At 66.6% G+C, this 19,621-nt stretch overlaps 2 protein-coding genes across 6 annotated transcripts in view; both read left to right on the top strand.

Moving 5' to 3' along the window:
- NF2 (NF2, moesin-ezrin-radixin like (MERLIN) tumor suppressor) overlaps window positions 1–2,495 on the top strand; it is a 39,670-nt gene extending 37,175 nt beyond the window's left edge. For all 4 annotated transcript variants that reach the window (XM_068910920.1, XM_068910919.1, XM_068910921.1 and 1 more), the window contains one exon: window positions 1,728–2,495. In XM_068910920.1, the coding sequence (XP_068767021.1) occupies window positions 1,728–1,778 (51 nt within the window). In that variant the 3' untranslated portion in view covers window positions 1,779–2,495. The remainder of the gene's footprint in view (window positions 1–1,727) is intronic.
- A 9,995-nt stretch (window positions 2,496–12,490) lies between these two features.
- On the top strand, window positions 12,491–18,268 carry CABP7 (calcium binding protein 7). Of its 2 annotated transcripts, none has more exons than XM_068911373.1 (5): window positions 12,491–12,821; window positions 16,169–16,312; window positions 16,668–16,780; window positions 17,016–17,157; window positions 17,279–18,268. In XM_068911373.1, the coding sequence occupies exons 1-5, from the start codon at window positions 12,713–12,715 to the stop codon at window positions 17,404–17,406; spliced, it is 636 nt and encodes a 211-aa protein (XP_068767474.1). In that variant the 5' UTR covers window positions 12,491–12,712; the 3' UTR covers window positions 17,407–18,268. The 2 variants fall into 2 exon arrangements, with proteins under 2 accessions (XP_068767474.1, XP_068767473.1); XM_068911372.1 differs by having other exon boundaries at window positions 17,004–17,157.
- Window positions 18,269–19,621: the final 1,353 nt, after the last annotated feature.

Raw genomic sequence — 19,621 nt, 5'->3', positions numbered from 1 at the left:
CTTGGGGGCTCCCATCGCGCTTTTCCCTTGTTTGTGTTGCCGCCCCAGCAGCAGCGCTGTGCCTGCGCTTACTGGGTTAGCTGCTCTAGAACGGCTTTGGCTGTGAGGCTTGGGGTGGGTTTTTGTTTTGGGTTTTTTTTTTCCCTCCCCTAAAATCAAATCCAGCAGCCCTGGGTGAAAGCAAAGCCTCGAGGAAACCCCCAGCTCCGCAGCAGTGCTGTTCCCTCCGCCGCTGCATTTGCTTTGCCGGCGCTGGAGTGCGGCGTGGACCCCCCTCCACGGGAGGGAGATCACCGTCATCCTGCTTGCAAATCCCCTTTTTTCTCTCTGCGCCAGCAAAAACATAATTCTCTCCGAAGCACCCTGCCTTGCCTGCTCAGTGCTGTATTATATATATATGTGTGTGCATATATATATTTATTTAAGGGGCCAGTGGCTTTGGCATGCAGCAGTGGCCACTGGGTTTTATATGCAAGATTCGCTGGGCTCCGTCACCGGCAGGGGTTTTTGCTGGAAGAGCCGAAGCTGAGGCTGCAGGTTGGGCTGGCAGCAGGCTGGAAAAGGGGGGGGGAAAGAGAGGGGAAAGCGCTGGTTGGGTGCATGGAGCCTGCGGCCTCATCCCGTGCCCCCATCCAGCCCTGTCTCGGGGCTTGGCGACGCGCCAGCGAAGGCTGTTCGAGCCTTGCAGAAACTTCCCCTGCCGCATGGATTTTCCGGAAGGGAATCGGAGCTGTGCAGGAATTCCCCAGGAGAGGATGCCGGGGCGAGCCGGGGGGAGGACCGGCCTGGCAGCTCCGTCGCGGGGCTTGAACCTACCGCGAGCCGGGGATTCCTGCTGCAGCCAAAGGCCGGTCCCCAGCGGACGGCGCCGCTTAAGCCAGCGAAACGGAGCTTCCCGATTAGCGCCGGCGCGCGGGGATCGGGCGGCTGGTTGGAAGGTGGCGCTTGGCCCGCGATGCTCCTCTCGGGGGCTGTCTTTCCGTATTGTGATTTCTTTTTGGGGCCAAGGGCGTTAGGAAACGGCGTTGTGGCTCCTGCCTGGGGTACTGCTTTTAGTGCAGCTTCTCCAGCGCCGTGAAAAGGTTTTTACAGGCCAGGGTTTCCCGGCCTGCAGAGCTTTACGGCCGCCGTCCTGCAGAAACGAGGGAGCCCGAAGGTAAAGCGAAGCGGCTCCTACTCCAGGACGGAGGTTTTACCTTCAGGCCAGGTAAAATCCGAGGAGCCTCCAGCATCCCCGCCGCCGGGGCAGGGAAGAGAGCACGGCTGGTGTTAGGGGTCTCTCTGCCCGCCGGGGATTTGGTGCTGAGCTCCCCTCCCGACCCTGCTCCGAATCGGTCCGGGCGAGCTCGGCTCCTTGGACGTCTCCCGGCCCCTAACGTCAGTTCTGCCGCGATGCTGCTCGCGGTCGTCGTGCTGCTTTAACCCGTGAGCCCGGGCAGCCCTGGGTGCTTCTCCCCCGCCGGCCGGGTTTGTGCGGGCCGTGCTCAACGGAGCCGGGAGCGCGGGGCCGCCTGTGCCCGCGTGCCCCAAGGCGAGGGCTGGGAGGGGTGGCGGGTGCTCGGCCGCGGCGAGGGGGCCGTGTCCGGGAACGGCGGCTCTGCAGGCGGCCCCGGGGCATGTTGGCGGGTCGGGTGCTGCGCGCCGGCGCCTCGCTCCGCCGGGCCGTGCTCCCTGCCGCCGGCGGGTGCCGCGTCCCCCCGCTCAGCCGCCCCTCTGCTCTCTTGCAGCTCACCCTGCAGAGCACCCAGTCCCGCGTGGCCTTCTTCGAGGAGCTCTAGGACGCGCCCGGCCACCCGCGCCGCCGCCGCCGAGGAGGTGCCCGCGCGCCCCGGCTGCCCACGGACTCAGCGGGACCGGCTGCAGCTCCGAGCCCATCCATCCTCCTGCCTGCCCCGTGCACCCCTGGTTTTTTTTACTCCTGTCCCTGCCTTTTTCTGATTTTTTTTTCCTTGCGTAGTTTTTTGCCCTCCAGGCTTTGCCGGCTGCGGCAGGACAGGACCGGGCCCATGGTGCCTCCCCCGGGCGAGAGGAGGAGGAAGGCGGACGGGGCTCCCCGGCAGTCGGGGCATGCTTGACCAGCCGCATCTTCCTCCTTGCAGCGGTGTCTTCCTCCTCCTCCTCCTCCTCCTCCTCCTCGCTCTGCGAGCGGGGACAGCGAAAGGGAGAGGAGCTTGTGCCAACCCAATGCAATTTTTTTGCCCTGCAAACTGTGACAAAGCCGGGGGACTTGGGGCCGTGGTCCAGGTGGCGGCCGGTGCTGGGGGGAAATGCCCTCGGCAGCTCCCGAATCCAGGGCGGAGGGGCGCCCGGGGCTCTCCGACGCGTCCCAGCGACCCTGTTTTATTTAAACCCTTGCTGCCTTGTATCGACGCCCCGCGTAAAACGTGTGTCTGCGGCTCAGGTGGATTCGGAGCCTTTTTCTATTCCCGGGGATTGTTATATTCAAGAAAAAGCGATTTTCGCCTTGGTTTTAATAAAAATTCAAAGCACTACTAGGGGTGGCTGAAATGTGGTTGGTTTTTTTGCTTTTCTTCTGGTGGGAGAGGTTAAAAAACCCGAGAGAAGCGGCTGGCTGCTGTCATGCTGCAGCAAGGCCCAGGGTGGCTTTCCCGAGACGCGGGGCACCCCGGGGTGCTGGGCTAACGGGTGCTGCACCCCGAGCCACCCTGGGGCAGGAGGCGACACTGGACATTGCCGGTGTCACCCAAAGTGAGACCAAATATCCTGGGGGTGCCCAAGCCAGGCAGGGTGGGAGCACCCAGGGGCACTGGAGCCAGGCAGGGTGGGAGCACCCAGGGGTGCTTGAGCCAGGCAGGGTGGGAGCACCCAGGGGCACTGGAGCCAGGCAGGGTGGGAGCCCCCAGGGTACCAGAGCCAGGCAGGGTGGGAGCACCCAGGGGTGCCTGAGCCAGGCAGGGTGGGAGCCCCCAGGGGTGCCTGAGCCGGGCAGGGTGGGAGCACCCAGGGGCACTGGAGCCAGGCAGGGTGGGAGCCCCCAGGGTACCAGAGCCAGGCAGGGTGGGAGCAGCCGGCTGTGCCCGAGCGGGGCAGGGTGGGAGCATGTTTCTCTTTCGGCACTAACTGCCTTGCAGAAGTGGCAGGATTGGGTTTTTTCCAGTGTTTTGTTGTGTTTAAGCAGGGCTGGGGAGGGGGGCGCCAGGGGAGCCGGGGTTTTGCTTTCATGCTCGCAGGGCCGCCCGTGCGGAAAGTGGGAGATTTCGGGGCTGCTCCATAAAAAACGGCAGCGGGAGCAGGGGGGAGGCGGGGGGTGACCTGATTTCCCGGGATCAAACGCGGCACCGGAGCGGCAGCCGCCGCCGCTATGAATAATGCAGCGGCGCCCAGGGCCCACGGAGGAGGAAGAGCCGCAATTTGGGGGAGTTTAGCCGGGAAACGGGGCCAAGAAGCCCTTTGCGGCTCCGTAGGGAAAGGCCGTAGGAGCAGCTATGATGGCTCCGACGCGGGGGGTCCCGCTCGTCCCTGCCGACGCGGGCTAGGCCAGCGTCGCCCGCGCCCCGAGCCCTGCGAAGGGGGTGACCGGGGTGCAAGGGCGACTTCCTGAGCCTGCCGGCGGCACGGGCCACCCTGCCTGGCAGGATGGGGCCAGGCGTCGGCGCTGAGCATGGTGTGACCCCAGGCTGGGGCCGCTGGGACCCTGAGGGTGGCCTGGCCGCACTCGGTGCCAGGCGCTGCCGGCTGCGCTGCTGGCGCTGGCCCAGCTTCTCCTGCTCGGTGTTCTCGCAGCCCGGCACGCTCCCAGCATTGCACACGCACAGCATTGCACACGCACAGCGTTGCACACTCCCAGCGTTGCACACGCACAGCATTGCACACTCCCAGCATTGCACACTCCCAGCGTTGCACACGCACAGCATTGCACACTCCCAGCGTTGCACACGCACAGCACTGCACACGCACAGCATTGCACACTCCCAGCGTTGCACACGCACAGCATTGCACACGCACAGCATTGCACACTCCCAGCGTTGCACACTCCCAGCGTTGCACACGCACAGCATTGCACGTGCACAGCATTGTACACTCCCAGCGTTGCACACGCACAGCATTGCACACTCCCAGCGTTGCACACTCCCAGCGTTGCACATGCACAGCATTGCACACTTGCAATGCTGCACACTCCCAGCATCGCACACTGGCAGCCCTGCGCATGCACACCATTGCACACTTGCCACCCCGACACGCACACTGTTGCGCACTTGCAGGCCTGCCCGCTCCCAGCCTTGCACACTCACAGCACTGCATGCTCCTGGTGTCGCACACTGGCAGCCCCGCACGCCCACGGTATCGCGCGCTCCCAGCCCGGCGCGTGCGCCCGCGCGCTCCCGGCCCGCTGGAGCTCCGGGCCGATGGCGGCCCCGTGTCTTGCTCTCCCAGCAGTGCCAAACCGGCGCAATTCCAATGTTTTCCCGAGGGAATTTCTATTTTTTTCCCCATTTTTCATGCACTCAATTCCGTGGCCAGCCGGGCGACCCCGGAGCGGTGGTGTGAGGGGGTGTCCCCGTGTCCCTGGGGATGACAGGGCCCCATGTGCTGGGTGTCCCGGTGTCCCTGTGTGCCAGGTGTCCCCATGTCCCCAGGGGGTCACAAGGCCTTGTGTGCCAGGTGTCTCTGGGTGGTCACATGTCCCCATGTGCCAGGTGTCCCCATGTGCTGGATGTCCCCATGTCCCCAGGGGGTTGCAGGCCCCATGTGCTGAGTGTCCCCATGTCCCTGGGGGTGGCAGGGCCCCGTGTGCCAGGTGTCCCCAGGGGGTCGCCGGGTGCCCTCATGTGCTGGGTACCCCCAGAGGTCATGGGGCCATGTGCCAGGTGTCCCCAGGGGGGGTCGCGTGTCCCCGTGTACCAGGTGTCCCTGGGGGCTGCATGTCCCCATATGCCGGGTGTCCCCCTGTCCCCACAGCCACCCCCATGCTCCCACTTGATATTCTCGCCGTGCTGCTGGCTCGCATAGTTAACGCTGCCAGCTCCAGCGCCGGGGCCCCGTGCCCGGCCCCGCTGCCACCCCCCCCGCGCCCAGCATTTCGGGGCACGGTGTCACCGGGGGACACGGTCACACGGGCACGTCCCGCAGTGTCTGCACGCGTGCCGTGGGAAGGAGCGTGCGTGCACGGGCGATGGCGTTCGCACGAGGGCAGTGCATTTGCACAGGGTAGCGGCATTTGCACGAGGATGACGCATTTGCGCAGTAGATGCGCGCGTGCTAAAGGTATGTGCGCCCACGGGCCGCTGTTTTATATTTGGCAGGAGCGCCACCAAAAAAGGCACCGGGCGGCAGTGGGGGTGCGCGGCACGCCGGGGCGGTGGCATCGGCTGGCCACCCGGCGCGCGCCGCCATCCCCGGCCTTTCTCTGCCTCGCTCCCTCCCACGCTCCGGCCCGTTCACTGCCTTTTATTCCTCTCTGCCCCTTGCCTTCGAGGAGGAAAAGGGAGGAAAAGGCTCAGCTTAAAACGGGAGAAGGAGGCTAGAGAGGAGCAGCGGCGAGAGCGGGACAAGGTGTTGCTCTGGCGGCAGAGACCTGGCGAGCTCGGTGCATCTCCCCCGCCGCCCCGCGCGCCCTTGACTGGCGGCTGCTGTTGAAAGCCCAAAGCGAGCCGAGGGCTGCGGGCTTCCCAGCTGCGGCAGCAACGCGAGGGAGACCATACGGACACCGTAACAGAGAAAGCCCGTGGCCCTGCCATGAGCGCTGACCTCTCGGGGCCAGCGGGCAGGAACTCGGGGACGGGAACCCGCGGATGGGAACCCAGGGATGGGAACCCGGGGACGGGAACCCATGGATGGGAACCCGGGGACAGGAACCCGGGGACGGGAACCCAGGGATGGGAACCCGGGGATGGGAACCCGGGGACGGGAACCCAGGGATGGGAACCCGGGGACGGGAACCCGGGGACGGGAACCCAGGGATGGGAACCCGGGGACGGGAACCCGGGGACGGGAACCCATGGATGGGAACCCGGGGACGGGAACCCGGGGACGGGAACCCAGGGATGGGAACCCGGGGACGGGAACCCGCGGATGGGAACCCGGGGATGGGAACCCGCGGGCAGGAACCCGGGGACGGGAACCCATGGATGGGAACCCGGGGACGGGAACCCGGGGACGGGAACCCAGGGATGGGAACCCGGGGACGGGAACCCGCGGATGGGAACCCAGGGACGGGAACCCAGGGATGGGAACCCAGGGACGGGAACCCGGGGACGGGAACCCATGGATGGGAACCCGGGGACGGGAACCCGGGGACGGGAACCCAGGGATGGGAACCCGGGGACGGGAACCCGCGGATGGGAACCCGGGGATGGGAACCCGCGGGCAGGAACCCGGGGACGGGAACCCATGGATGGGAACCCGGGGACGGGAACCCGGGGACGGGAACCCAGGGATGGGAACCCGGGGACGGGAACCCGCGGATGGGAACCCAGGGATGGGAACCCGCGGGCAGGAACCCGGGGACGGGAACCCATGGATGGGAACCCGGGGACGGGAACCCGGGGACGGGAACCCAGGGATGGGAACCCGGGGACGGGAACCCGCGGATGGGAACCCAGGGACGGGAACCCGCGGATGGGAACCCAGGGACGGGAACCTGCGGATGGGAACCCGGGGACGGGAACCCAGGGATGGGAACCCGGGGACGGGAACCTGCGGATGGGAACCCAGGGACGGGAACCCGCGGATGGGAACCCGGGGACGGGAACCCAGGGATGGGAACCCGGGGACGGGAACCCAGGGACGGGAACCCGGGGACGGGAACCCAGGGATGGGAACCCGGGGACGGGAACCCAGGGACGGGAACCTGCGGATGGGAACCCGGGGACGGGAACCCGGGGACGGGAACCCAGGGATGGGAACCCGGGGACGGGAACCCGGGGACGGGAACCTGCGGGCGGGAACCCGGGGACGGGAACCCGCGGATGGGAACCCAGGGATGGGAACCCGCGGATGGGAACCCGGGGACGGGAACCCATGGATGGGAACCCGGGGATGGGAACCCAGGGATGGGAACCCGGGGACGGGAACCCGCGGGCGGGAACCCGGGGACGGGAACCCGCGGATGGGAACCCAGGGACGGGAACCCGCGGGCGGGAACCCGGGGATGGGAACCCAGGGATGGGAACCCGGGGACGGGAACCCAGGGATGGGAACCCGGGGATGGGAACCCGGGGACGGGAACCCATGGATGGGAACCCGGGGATGGGAACCTGCGGATGGGAACCCAGGGACGGGAACCCGCGGGCGGCTCGCCGGGCTCCTCCGCCAAGCGCTTGCCGTGTTCTGCAGGGAGGGCACCAACCCCGGCCCCTCTAAAAGCCAAAGGAGGGAAGGAAGGAAACCGGGGCAGTGGCTCCCTTCTCGCCCCCCGCTCTGGCCGCAGCGCATCCAGCCCTGGGCGCGCGGCGGCGCACGCTCTGCCCGGCCCCACGGCCTTTCTCGGGATGTGGCGCTGCCTGCCGCTGGGGAGCCCCACGGCAGCCCTGCCCGGCCCCGCGGCGGGCGCACGCAGCGGGTTGCAGGGCCATGGGGTAGGTGCAGGACCATGCAACAGGGTGCAGGACCATGCAATGGGGTGCAAGTTCGATGCAGGACTGTGTGGTGGGGTGCAGGACCATGTAGTGAGGTTCAAAACCATGTAGTGGGGTACAGGACCATGCAGTGGGGTGTAGGACCACACTGTGGGTGCAGGATGGCATGGTGGGGTGCACCCCACGATGGGGTGTGGGGCCACGTGATTCAGTGCGGGCCCACGCAGCAGTGTGCAGGATCGTGTGGTTTGGCAGTGCATCTTGAGGCGGGGTGCAGGACCGCGCAGGGGGATGCGGGACCCTGTGGCCGAGTGCAAGGCCATGTGGTGGGGTGCAGGATTGCACGGTTTGGTGCAGGACCTTGTGATGGGGTGCCGGACTGTCTGGCAGGGTGCTGGACTGTGCAGTGGGGTGCAGGACCATGCAGTGGGGTGCAGGACTGTATGGCAGGCTGCAGTACCATGTGGTGGGGTGCAGGACCATGCAGTGGGGTGCAGGACCATGCAGTGGGGTGCAGGACTGTATGGCAGGCTGCAGGACCATGCGGTGGGGTGCAGGACCATGCAGTGGGGTGCAGGACTGCATGGCAGGCTACAGGACCATGCAGTGGGGTGCAGGACTGTATGGCAGGCTGCAGGACCATGCGGTGGGGTGCAGGACCATGCAGTGGGGTGCAGGACTGCATGGCAGGCTACAGGACCATGCAGTGGGGTGCAGGACTGTATGGCAGGCTGCAGGACCATGCGGTGGGGTGCAGGACCATGCAGTGGGGTGCAGGACTGCATGGCAGGCTACAGGACCATGCAGTGGGGTGCAGGACTGTATGGCAGGCTGCAGGACCATGCAGTGGGGTGCAGGACCATGCAGTGGGGTACAAGACCATGTGGTGGGTGCAGGACTGCATGATGGACTTGGGAGTGGACGCTGCCCGGGAGCTGCTGCCCTGGGGGTGCAGGGCTCTCAGGGGGACAGAGAGGAGCGAGCAGGCGGTGGTGTCTAGCCCACGCCAGCCTTGATGGACACGAGACTCGGGGGGGTGGAGACCCTTGCCGCCACTGTCCCAGAGACGGCCCATGGCCCGCCGACGTGGGGCCGGGGCTGGCATTCCCCCATCGCTGGGGCCGCGGGACACCCGATCCTTTCTCTAGCACCGGAGCCGGCACACGCTGAGCGCCGCGGGGCTGCCAGCGAGGTCCTCGGGGACACCAACGCGACGGTGGCGGCTTCTTTGGGGACGTCGACCTGGCTTTTGGGAGCCCTGGCGTGACCTGCACCGGGAATGCACTTCAGCAACGGCAAACTCCCGGCGTAATTAAAAATAATTGAATTGCACGCAGGCTGCTCTGCAGGAAGCGGCTGGCGATTGCAGCCACAGCCCCAGGAGGCCCCATCCCGCCACGGCGCTGGCTGCACGGGGCTGGTGTCCGCCGCCGGGGGCCATCGCCGTGGCACCAGGGGTTGGCAGCAAGAAAGAATCAAATGCATCAGAAAAAAAAATATATATAATGCTCTTATCAGAACGTGCCTGATGTTGAACTTGCCTCCAGTGCCCTGCAGAGCTTGGTGCCAGTGAGGAAATGTAAAATGATGTGACCCTTGATGACGGCCGCTCATGTCCCCCTCTGTCCATTCGGGATCATGGAGGTGATATCGCAGAGGACCATCCCCATCCGATCCCCATCCCTGATGGGTTCCCCCATCCGATCCTCATCCCTGCAGGATTTCCCCATCCGATTCCCATCGCTGACAGGTTTCCCCCATCCGATCCCCATCCCTGATGGGTTCCCCCATCCGATCCTCATCCCTGCAGGATTTCCCCATCCGATTCCCATCGCTGACAGGTTTCCCCCATCCGATCCCCATCCCTGATGGGTTTCCCCATCCGATCCTCATCCCTGCGGGATTTCCCCATCCGATTCCCATCGCTGACAGGTTTCCCCCATCCGATCCCCATCCCTGTGGGATTTCCCCATCCGATCCCTGTCCCTGCAGGGTTTCCCTGTTTGATCCCCATCCTTTGCTATTGGAAAGCGTTTGTGGACCAGACTAGGCGGCTTCCGCTTGCTCTCTCCTCTGCAGGGAGAACTGGGAATTTGACTATGGAAACGTGGAAGACACGCGTCTTGCAAATCTGTAGTCAAATTAAGTTGGCAAGATAAGATAAGGGCAGGGAAGAAATAAAGCAGGATGAGTTCCTGCTCAGCAGAGGGACAGCAGGGAATTAGAAGGGCATTTACAGCTCTGCCAGGGGAGCATGAAAATGAGCTGGAGAAAGCAGGCTCATTAATAAATAAGGAGGTGAAGATTAAATTAGAGATAAATCAGAACCGTCTCTGTGCCAGCATGTTTTTTATGGTTTTATGTATTTTTTTTCAATCTTCCTTAAACAAAAAAGAAATAAAGACGTTGATGTTTGAGTGACTAAGGAGTCAGGCAAAGCTGGTAAAAAGAGGTGTTGAGGGAGGCAAGGCAGCCGTCCCGCCACCCGGATGCAGATAATGCACAAGGCGCTGGGTCTCCTGCCTCCCGCTCGTTACCAGGGTCGGCTAATTAACGTGCTGACCCACCGGTGGCCAATGTCAGGGGGACGGCGCTTTCGGGGGGAGACGGGAGAGACGAGGAGGAAAGTGGAGAGAGGTGACATTTACCTGCTGGCCAGGCTGGCCGAAAGCCCCGATGAAACACCAAAATAATTATGGAGAGAAAAATCTGCGTGTGTGCCGACGGCGAGAGAGGCCGGAGCGGCGGAGAGCGCGGCGGGTTTATAAATCCGCCAGCTATTGCGAGCTTCTTAGGCTGAAATTACTGACGGCAAGGGGGAGGCCAAAGGCTCCGTCCATCTGTCCGTCCGTCGGGGTCCCGCGGCCGGGAGCGCGGTGAGAAACTGAGATTGGAGGGACTCGCTGCGCGTGAGGGCGGACAGGCTCCTGCGCTGGGAGGAGGCGCCGGGCCCCCTTTGCTAACTAGACCCAAGGAAAAAAACCAACGACCTGGATTTAAAATGTAATTAAGCCACTGTCTAAATCTCGTTTAGAGAGAACGTCGCTTCGGCCGCGGCCACGTCCCGTTCCCGCGCGGGGAGCGCGGTGCGGGAGAGGGCTGCGGGGACGGAGGCAGCGCGGCCGTGCCGGGGCGGGGGAACCGCCGCAAAGCTGCCGGCGTTTCATTTCTGCAGGATTTCGTTGGTGATTTGCTTTTGACTTTAGGAACTAATGAGTTTTCAGCCCGGCGCCTCGGATGGGCAAAGGGTGAATTGATGGGAGGGGAACTCCATTAATGCCTAGGGGAAGAGCGATCAGCGAGGAGAAAAGGAGGAGATCTTTCAATCATAAGGCTCATTTTCCTTCCTTCTTCTTTCTTTCTTGTTCTTTGCTGGTTTCTCCTGGTCGGCAACGGCGGCAGGTTTCCCGTGCCAGGCACACTGGGGTGAGGTGGGAAACCCCAAATTAGCGTCGCTCTCCTCAGGGACAGGCCCTCCTCTGAGCTCAGCCGCGCTATTAGACAGCAGAGAATCCATGCAGCGCAGGCCGGCAGGCGCTCGTGCCGCGAGCTGCCCGGAGACGGGCGGCTGGAGCCCCGGCGGCGCCCGACGCCACGGTGAGGGGCTGCCGCTGCCCCGGTGAGGCTGCCAATCCGCCTGGTAAATAACTGCAAAGGAGCAGAGCGCCCAGCGGGGACCTGCTGACTTTTCCAAGTGGCTCCGGCAGGGGACGGGCGTCGAGGTGCCCCCGGGGCCACCGGCACCCTTGTCCCCCCCACCCCGGCTGGGATCCTGCTGTCACCCGCTTCTGGAGGCACCCGAACCTTTATTGCACCCGGCCTGTCCGGCAGGAGAAAAAAGGGCCTTAAAGAGGAAAGCAGGACTGGGGAGGAGAGAGGCCCCGAATCCGGCCCGGGATTGACCCCAGCGGCGCCCGCGAGGCCGCCGGCCACCCAGGGCGATGCCCCGGGAAGCGCCCCGAGCCGCCCCTAACCCATGCCACAGTGAGAACTAAGTTGGAAAAACGTAATCAGAGCTTGGGAGGAGGAAGGGGCTAATTGGCAAAGGGGCTGGGGCTGGGGGGGGGGGGGGGCTTCGCTCCCAGCTCGGCTTTGCTCCCGGGGGCTTTTCCTGCACCCGATTTTCCCGCGGGGGCAGGTGGGCAGCGGCCGGCAAGGGTCCTGCCGCGTCCCGTCGCCCCGGGGTCTGGCCACGAGGGGTTTGCAAACCCCGCGTGCAGAAATGAATGGCGGGCCTAGGGAAACGGGGTGCCAAAGCGCCCGCTTTGGTCGCTGGCTGAGCCGGGACAGGAGCGGAGGGCGGCCGCCGGCGCCTCTCCCGTTCCCGGCGCGGGATGGGGGCCCGGCCGGGCCGGACGGCACGGGCAGAGCATCGCTTGCGCCCCGGCGGGCGGCGGGGCGAGGGGTCCCGCAGCCCCCTGGCCTGCGCTGCCGCTGCCTCCGGCTCCTTTCTCCTTTCCGGTTTTTCGCCGCTGGGATGTTCATTCGCTCGGCAGTGGGGGGAGCATGTGTGTACGGTACGTGCGGGCGGCGCGAGGCAGGCGCCGCTGCACAGAGGCGAGGGAAAAGCCGGGCGAGCAAGTCTGGAGCGCGAGTCCTGCCCGGGAAACTTAGCGCAAAGCCGACGCGGCGGCCGGCGAGGAGGAGGAGGAGGAGGAGGAAGGAGAAGCAGGGCCCCCCCCGCCTTGCCCGGCCGCCGGCCCTCGCCACGCCGGGAGGACGGGGCGGCGCGGCGGCGCGCCGGGGGCTCCGAGCGTCGCCGGCGGCGGCGGTGCCGGAGGGACGCGGGCGCTCCGGCTGCCGGCCCGGCCGCAGCGGCATGGCGAGCCCCGGCGCCCCGACGGCCGCCGCGCGGGCTTAGGCGGAGGCGCCGGGCCGTGCCGCGGCCGTGCCTGCCGCCGCTCGGGCGCCCCGGCGCGTCCCGCCACGCGGCGCCCGCGCCCCGACGACCTGCCCCGAAGCCTCGCCGCCGCCGCGGAGCAAGAGGAGGAGGAGGAGGAGGGAGAGCGAGCGGCAGCGCAGCCCCCCCCGGCCGGCGGGTGGGGGGCGCGGGAAGCGGCGCGGGAAGCGGCGCCGTGAACTTCCGCAAGCAGTGCCCTGGCCCGGCCGGGGCGCCTCGTCGGAAATTTGGGATTAAAGCCGGGAGCGGGGGGGCGGTTTGGGAAGCGCTGAAGATGCCTTTCCACCCGGTGACGGCGGCGTTGATGTACCGGGGGATCTACACCATCCCCAACATCCTCGCCGAGCAGCACCCCGTGGAGATCCCCGAGGACGAGCTGGAGGGTGAGCGGGGGGCGGCCGGCGGGGGCTCGGCACCGGGACGGCGGCTGCAGGGGGCGGAGGGGTGCACACGGGCCGAGGGGTGCCCCTCTCGGCTGCGCGCAGGTGGCGGGGGTGAGCGTTTTGGGGGGGGGGGTGTGCCCGCCACCAGCAGCAGGGCGCGCATCTTGGGTGCGCGCAAGCGACAGGGTGCGCGGGTCAGGGTGCGCGTGCAGGTGGCGGGGTGCGCGCAGGTGGGGGGTGCGTGTTTTTTGGGGGGGGTGTGCATGCAAGGGACTGGGTGCGTGTTGCGGGGGGGGGTGCGCACTGGCTGGGGGGCGTGCGCTTTTTGGAGGGGGGGGTGCACGCAGGCAGAGGGGGGTGCACGGTTTTGGGGGGTGCATGCAGCCGGGGGGGGGGGTTGCCCGCAAGCAGCAGGGTGCACATTTCAGAGGGGGTGCACGCAGGAGGAGGGGTGCATGGTTTTTTTTTTCGGGGGGGGTGTCCCGTATGCAGCTGCCCCGGGAGCTGGCAGCGCTGGGGAGGGGAAACTGCCGGCGAGCGGGCTGGGGGGGGGCGGGGGGCAGGAGTGACCGAAGGGATGAATGAAGGCAGGAAGGAGCGGGCGGCGCCGAGCCGCTCCCGGGGCCTCGGCGGCCGCGGCGGGCGCGGGGGGGCGGCGGGGCCGGCGGGGGCAGCGCGCCTGGCACGATATGACACAGCAGGAGCCGGCGGCGGCCACCCGGGGCCCCCCGCGGCGTGGCGGTCCCCGCGCGACCCCGCCGCCGCCGCCGCCCTGTGCCAGCGGCGCCCGCGGCCGCGCCCGGCGGCAGGCGACAGGCGACAGCGCCGGCCCGAGGGTGCGTGTCCCTGCCCCGGGGGGTCCCGGGCCGGCGCCAAGGGCAGGCCAAGGGCGCGGGCTCGTCGCTGGCTCGGGAGAGCGCGGGCCGGGCGGGCCGCCGCCGCCGGCACCCCCGGGGGGGCCGCGCTGCACCCAGCCGCCGCGGGGTCCCCGTCGGGGCTCGGCCGCTGCCGCGGGGTCGCCGGCCGGGCCGGGCGCGGGGGCACGTGCGCGGCCTCGCTGCAGTGCGGGGCCGCGCGTGCACCCGGGCAGCCCCCGCGGGCAGCCTGGCTGCGGCGGGCGCGCGCCTGCACGTGTGCGGCCTTGCTGCTGCGGGTGTGCGCGCACATGCGTGCACGTGCGTGGCCTCGCTGCAGCGGGTGTGCGTGTGCGCGCTCACGCATGTACGGCCTCACTGCAACGTGGGTGTGCATGCACGTTCCCATGTACGGCCTCAGTGCAGGGCGGGGGGTGCGTGTGTGTGTGTGCGCGTGTGCGTGCGCGCATGTACGGCCTCACTGCAGTGTGTGTATGCACATTGCCATATACAGCCTCAGTGCAGAGTGTGTGTGCACACATGTACAGCCTCACTGCAGTGTGTGTGCGCACATACAGCTTCAGTGCAGTGTGTGTGCATGCACGTTCCCATGTACAGCCTCAGTGCAGCGTGTGTGTGTGTGCGCGCACACATGTGGATACGTACGGCGTCAGTGCAGAGCTGATGCACAGTCCTGCTGCAGAGTGTGTGTGTGTTTGTGTACACACAAGTACAGCATCACTGCAGCGTGTGTGTGTGCGCACACACGCATGTGCACATGTAAAGCGTCAGCGCAGAGCCGATGCACAGCCCCACTGCAGAGAGTGTGTGTGTGTACACACACAAGTACAGCATCACTGCAGTGTGTGTGTGTGCACACGCGCACGTGGACACGTACAGCATCAGCACAGAGCCGGCGCACAGCCCCGCTGCAGTGTGTGTGTGTGTGTGTGTGTGTACACACACAAGTACAGCATCACTGCAGCGTGTGTGTTGGTACAGCCTCGCTGCAGCCGGTGGGGGGGGGTGCTCACAGCCTCCCCGCAGCGTGTGCGTGGTCACCCACGTGTGCCCAGCCACCCTGCAGCGTGGCGCACAGCCTCACCGCGCGCTGTGCGTGTGGTCGCATGTGTGCGCGCGCACAGCCGCTCCGGGACTGCCAGAGCTGCCCGCCGCCGCCGCCGCCGCCGCCGCCGCCTCTCGGACCTTGAGGCTCCTCGCTCTCGTCTTCCTGGCGCTGCAGGCCGAACCCCACTCCTCCCCCCCCGCAAAATCAACCCCCCTTGCAGCTTGTGTTTGCACCCTGCTGTTTGCAGCCAGGCAGCTCGGGGTGAGGCGAACGTGTCAGTGCTCAGCGCCTGCGGTGGGCACCGCGGCCGGGGCGAGCGCGGCGGGTCACGCAGCTGGCGCAGCTGGCTGGGTGGGCACCGGCGGCACCGCTAACCCGCCTGTCACCTCCCTGGCCCCGTCACACGGCCCGTTCTCACCCGAGGCCTTCCCTGCCCGCCGCTGCCCCGGCGCAGAAGCCGCCCGGGGAAGGTGTCGCCTTGGCCCCGCGTGGGGCTGGTGGCTCGCGCAGGCAGCGCTTGCACCCGCCCAGGCACCCAGCAGCACCCGCAGAGTGTGTGTGTGTGTGTGTGTGTGTGTGTGTGCGCGTGTGTGTGCGTGTGCGCGCGCGCACGTGCTGGATTGCCTGCACGGCATCCCATTGGGCACATGCGTCGCTCTTGCACACGCAGGTGCTACAAGCACATGTGAGCGTACACACACACACACACACACACACACACACACACGCACGCACACACACACACACACACACACACACACACACACACACACGCACGCACACACACAGAGCGCATCAGACCGCCCTGTGCTCGCAGCGCAGTGCATGTGTGCACAGAGCCCATCGTGCGCAACCCACCACACGCACGCGGCCCAGCACACGCGTGTGCACACAGCTCATTGCGCACGTGTGCACACAGCCCGTCACACATGCACACAGCCTGTTGTGCACAGCCCCTGCACACACACACAGCCCCTCACACACGTGTGCACGCAGCCCCGTGCACACATGAGCACACAGCCCATCACCCGCACGTGCACATAACCCGTTGCACACGCATGCACGCAGCCCCTCGCACACGTATGCACACAGCCCATCACCTGCATGTGCATGTAGCCCCTTGCACATATATGCTTGCAGCCCCTCGCACACACGTGCACACCACCCCTCGCACACGTGTGCATGCAGCCCTGTGCACACAGCCTGTCACCTGCACGTAACCCATTGCACACGCATGCACGCAGCCCCTCGCACACCCGTGCACACTACCCCTCGCACGCCCGTGCACACTACCCCTCGCACGCGTGTGCCCGCAGCCGCAGGCATCAACTAGCCCAACAGCCCGGGGCGGCGAGAGCGGCGTGCAGCCCGGCGCTGCCGGCGGCGGGGGCCGGCGGCGGGCTCAGCCCCTCTCCTCCCCGCAGAGATCCGCGAAGCCTTCAAGGTGTTCGACCGCGACGGCAACGGCTTCATCTCCAAGCAGGAGCTGGGCACGGCCATGCGCTCGCTGGGCTACATGCCCAACGAGGTGGAGCTGGAGGTCATCATCCAGCGCCTCGACATGGACGGTAGGGCCCCGCGCCGCCGCCGCCGGCCCCTCGCGCCCTCCGGGGCCCCGGCCGCCGCCCCCTCCCTCCCACCTCATCCATCATCATCGTCGTCGTCGTCGTCGTCGTCGTCGCCCGCTCGGCTCCCCCGGGTGTCACCCGGCGCTCCCGCCACCCGAAACAGGTCGTTCATTCATCCCGCGGGCTGGCGCTGGCGGTGGTGGTGGTGGGGGGGGGTCCCCAGCGCTGCCGTCCCCTCCTCTTCCTCGCGGCCCCGAGCCCGCCGGGGCCCCGCGTGTCGCCCGCCGGGGGCCGCCCCGCCGGGGGCCGCCGCGGGCAGGGGTCGGGGCCGGGGGGTGACGGCCGCCTGCCGCAGGTGACGGCCAGGTGGACTTCGAGGAGTTCGTGACGCTGCTGGGGCCCAAGCTGTCCACCTCGGGCATCCCGGCGAAGTTTCACGGCACGGACTTCGACACCGTCTTCTGGAAGGTAGGAACCCCCCCCCCCCGGCCCGGCCCGCGCCCGCGCCCCGGCCGGCGCCCGGGCTCGGCGCGGGAGCGAGCGTCCCTTCCCCTCCGACAATGGGGCGGGGGGGAATCCAGCCAAAACCAGGGCACCCTAGGGTGCTGGGGGCGGCACGGGCGGCCCCGCGGCGGCGGCAGCCCCGGCGGCGTCCCCGGCGCGAGGCCGCCGTCCCCTGCCGCTTCCGCAGTGTGACATGCAGAAGCTGACGGTGGACGAGCTGAAGCGGCTGCTCTACGAGACCTTCTGCGAGCACCTCTCCATGAAGGACATCGAGAACATCATCATGACGGAGGAGGAGAGCCACCTGGGCACGGCCCAGGAGTGTCCCGTCGACGTGGAGAGTGAGTGGCCCCTTCCCCGCCGGCCGCCCGGCCGCCGGCCGCCCCGGGCCGCCCCAGGAGCCCGGCGGCGGCGGCGGCGTGGTGACGGGCTGCCGCGTCGCCCCGCGCGGCGCTCCCGCAGCCTGCTCCAGCCAGCAGATCCGGCAGACGTGCGTGCGCAAGAGCCTCATCTGCGCCTTCGCCATCGCCTTCATCATCAGCGTCATGCTCATCGCCGCCAACCAGGTGCTGCGCAGCGGCATGAAGTAGCGCGCCCGCCCCGGGCCCGCCGCCGCCGGGCGGCCGCCCCGGCACAAACACTGTCATATATATATATAAATAAATATATATATATATATATATATTTAAACTCTACACACCCCGGAGGGGAGAAGAACCGGCAGCGGACGGAGCGGGCGCGCGGGGCGGCTCGGAGCAGCCCCCGCCGGCGCGCCTGGACTCACCTGGCTGTTTGCAAACCGTGAAAACGCGGGAAAGAAACCAAGAAACACGATTAAAAAAAAAACACTTAAAAAAGAAAAAACCCGCAGAAAAAGACAAGAAAACAAAAACGAAACAACGTGCATGCACCGTGCATGGAGCCCGCGCCCCGTCGGCCCCCCCGCGCCGGGCGGCGAAGCAGCGCCGCGCTAGCGCCCGCGTCCTCTCCCTGCCGATGATGCACGCGGGATCGGCGCCGGAAGCAATAACACGCCCGAGAGGCGCTGCCTCTTTTGGGACGGCAGCGTGTGCATGGACTTCGCTCCCAAGGGCTGGATTTGACCTCTGGCCGCCGCCGCCGCCTGCCCCCCGCGTGCCGGCCCCGCGCGGCGGCCGGCGTCGCGGCCCCCCGCCCCGTGCTGCGCCTCGGTTTTCCCCACCTGCGAACTGGGGCTGAGGATGCTGCCCTCCGCTTGACGCACTTCGAGAGGAGCCGCTGGGAAGAGGCGGCGCTGGCCCCCGCGGCAGCGCTGCCAGCCCGGCCGCCCGAAACGCCCCCGCCCCCCTGAGCCCGTATGTAGCATCCACTGAGCCCCGGATCGGTTCCGATTTGGGTTTGTTTCTCATTCCTTGGGTTTTGGTTTTGTTTTTTTCCCCCTTCCCGTTTGGTTGTTTCCGATGCAAAATAAAACTGGGATTTCTAAACTGCTCGGGACTCCTTGGGCTCTTGGTGCTGCGGGAAAAACCCTGGGACGGTGCAAATGAAGGGAGCTGGGATGAAGGGAGCTGGGATGAAGGGTGCTGGGATGAAGGGTGCTGGGATGAAGGGAGCTGGGATGAAGCGTGTGGGGATGAAGGGTGCTGGGATGAAGGGAGCTGGGATGAAGGGAGCCGGGATGAAGGGTGCCGGGATGAAGGGTGCCGGGATGAAGGGTGCTGGGATGAAGGGATCCGGGATGAAGGGTGCTGGGATGAAGGGAGCCGGGATGAAGGGTGCTGGGATGAAGGGTGCTGGGATGAAGGGTGCTGGGATGAAGGGAGCCGGGATGAAGGGTGCTGGGATGAAGGGTGCTGGGATGAAGGGAGCTGGGATGAAGGGTGCTAGGATGAAGGGTGCTGGGATGAAGGGAGCCGGGATGAAGGGTGCTGGGATGAAGGGTGCTGGGATGAAGGGAGCTGGGCTGAAGGGTGCTGGGATGAAGGGATCCGGGATGAAGGGATCCGGGATGAAGGGAGCCGGGATGAAGGGTGCTGGGATGAAGGGTGCTGGGATGAAGGGTGCTGGGATGAAGGGAGCTGGGATGGAGGGAGCTGGGATGAAGGGATCCGGGATGAAGGGTGCTGGGATGAAGGGTGCTGGGATGAAGGGAGCCGGGATGAAGGGAGCTGGGATGAAGGGAGCCGGGATGAAGGGTGCTGGGATGAAGGGTGCTGGGATGAAGGGAGCCGGGATGAAGGGATCCGGGATGAAGGGAGCTGGGATGAAGGGTGCTGGGATGAAGGGTGCTGGGATGAAGGGTGCCGGGATGAAGGGTGCTGGGATGAAGGGTGCTGGGATGAAGGGAGCCGGGATGAAGGGTGCCGGGATGAAGGGTGCTGGGATGAAGGGTGCTGGGATGAAGGGTGCTGGGATGAAGGGTGCTGGGATGAAGGGAGCCGGGATGAAGGGTGCTGGGATGAAGGGTGCTGGGATGAAGGGTGCTGGGACGAAGGGAGCCGGGACGCAGGGAACCAGGATGAAGGGAACCGGGATGCAGGGAGCCGGGATGAAGGGTGCCGGGATGAAGGGTGCTGGGATGAAGGGAGCCGGGATGAAGGGAGCCGGGATGAAGGGTGCCAGGATGAAGGGAGCCGGGATGAAGGGTGCCGGGATGAAGGGTGCCGGGATGAAGGGAGCCGGGATGAAGGGAGCCGGGATGAAGGGTGCCAGGATGAAGGGTGCTGGGATGAAGGGAGCTGGGATGAAGGGAGCTGGGATGAAGGGTGCTGGGATGAAGGGTGCTGGGATGAAGGGAGCTGGGATGAAGGGTGCTGGGATGAAGGG

Source organism: Struthio camelus, chromosome 17 (genome assembly GCF_040807025.1).
Source record: "Struthio camelus isolate bStrCam1 chromosome 17, bStrCam1.hap1, whole genome shotgun sequence".
NCBI lineage: Eukaryota > Metazoa > Chordata > Aves > Struthioniformes > Struthionidae > Struthio > Struthio camelus.
Note: the sequence above shows the minus strand (reverse complement) of the source record. Positions and strands in the feature narration are given on the sequence as shown.

Excerpts from the sequence above, each read along its gene's own strand:
- CABP7 (XM_068911372.1), top strand. The coding sequence starts at position 12,713 with ATGCCTTTCCACCCGGTGACGGCGGCGTTGATGTACCGGGGGATCTAC. Across the intron at positions 12,822-16,168 it reads CCCCGAGGACGAGCTGGAGG|AGATCCGCGAAGCCTTCAAG; the intron begins GTGAGCGGGGGG and ends TCCTCCCCGCAG. Across the intron at positions 16,313-16,667 it reads CCAGCGCCTCGACATGGACG|GTGACGGCCAGGTGGACTTC; the intron begins GTAGGGCCCCGC and ends CGCCTGCCGCAG.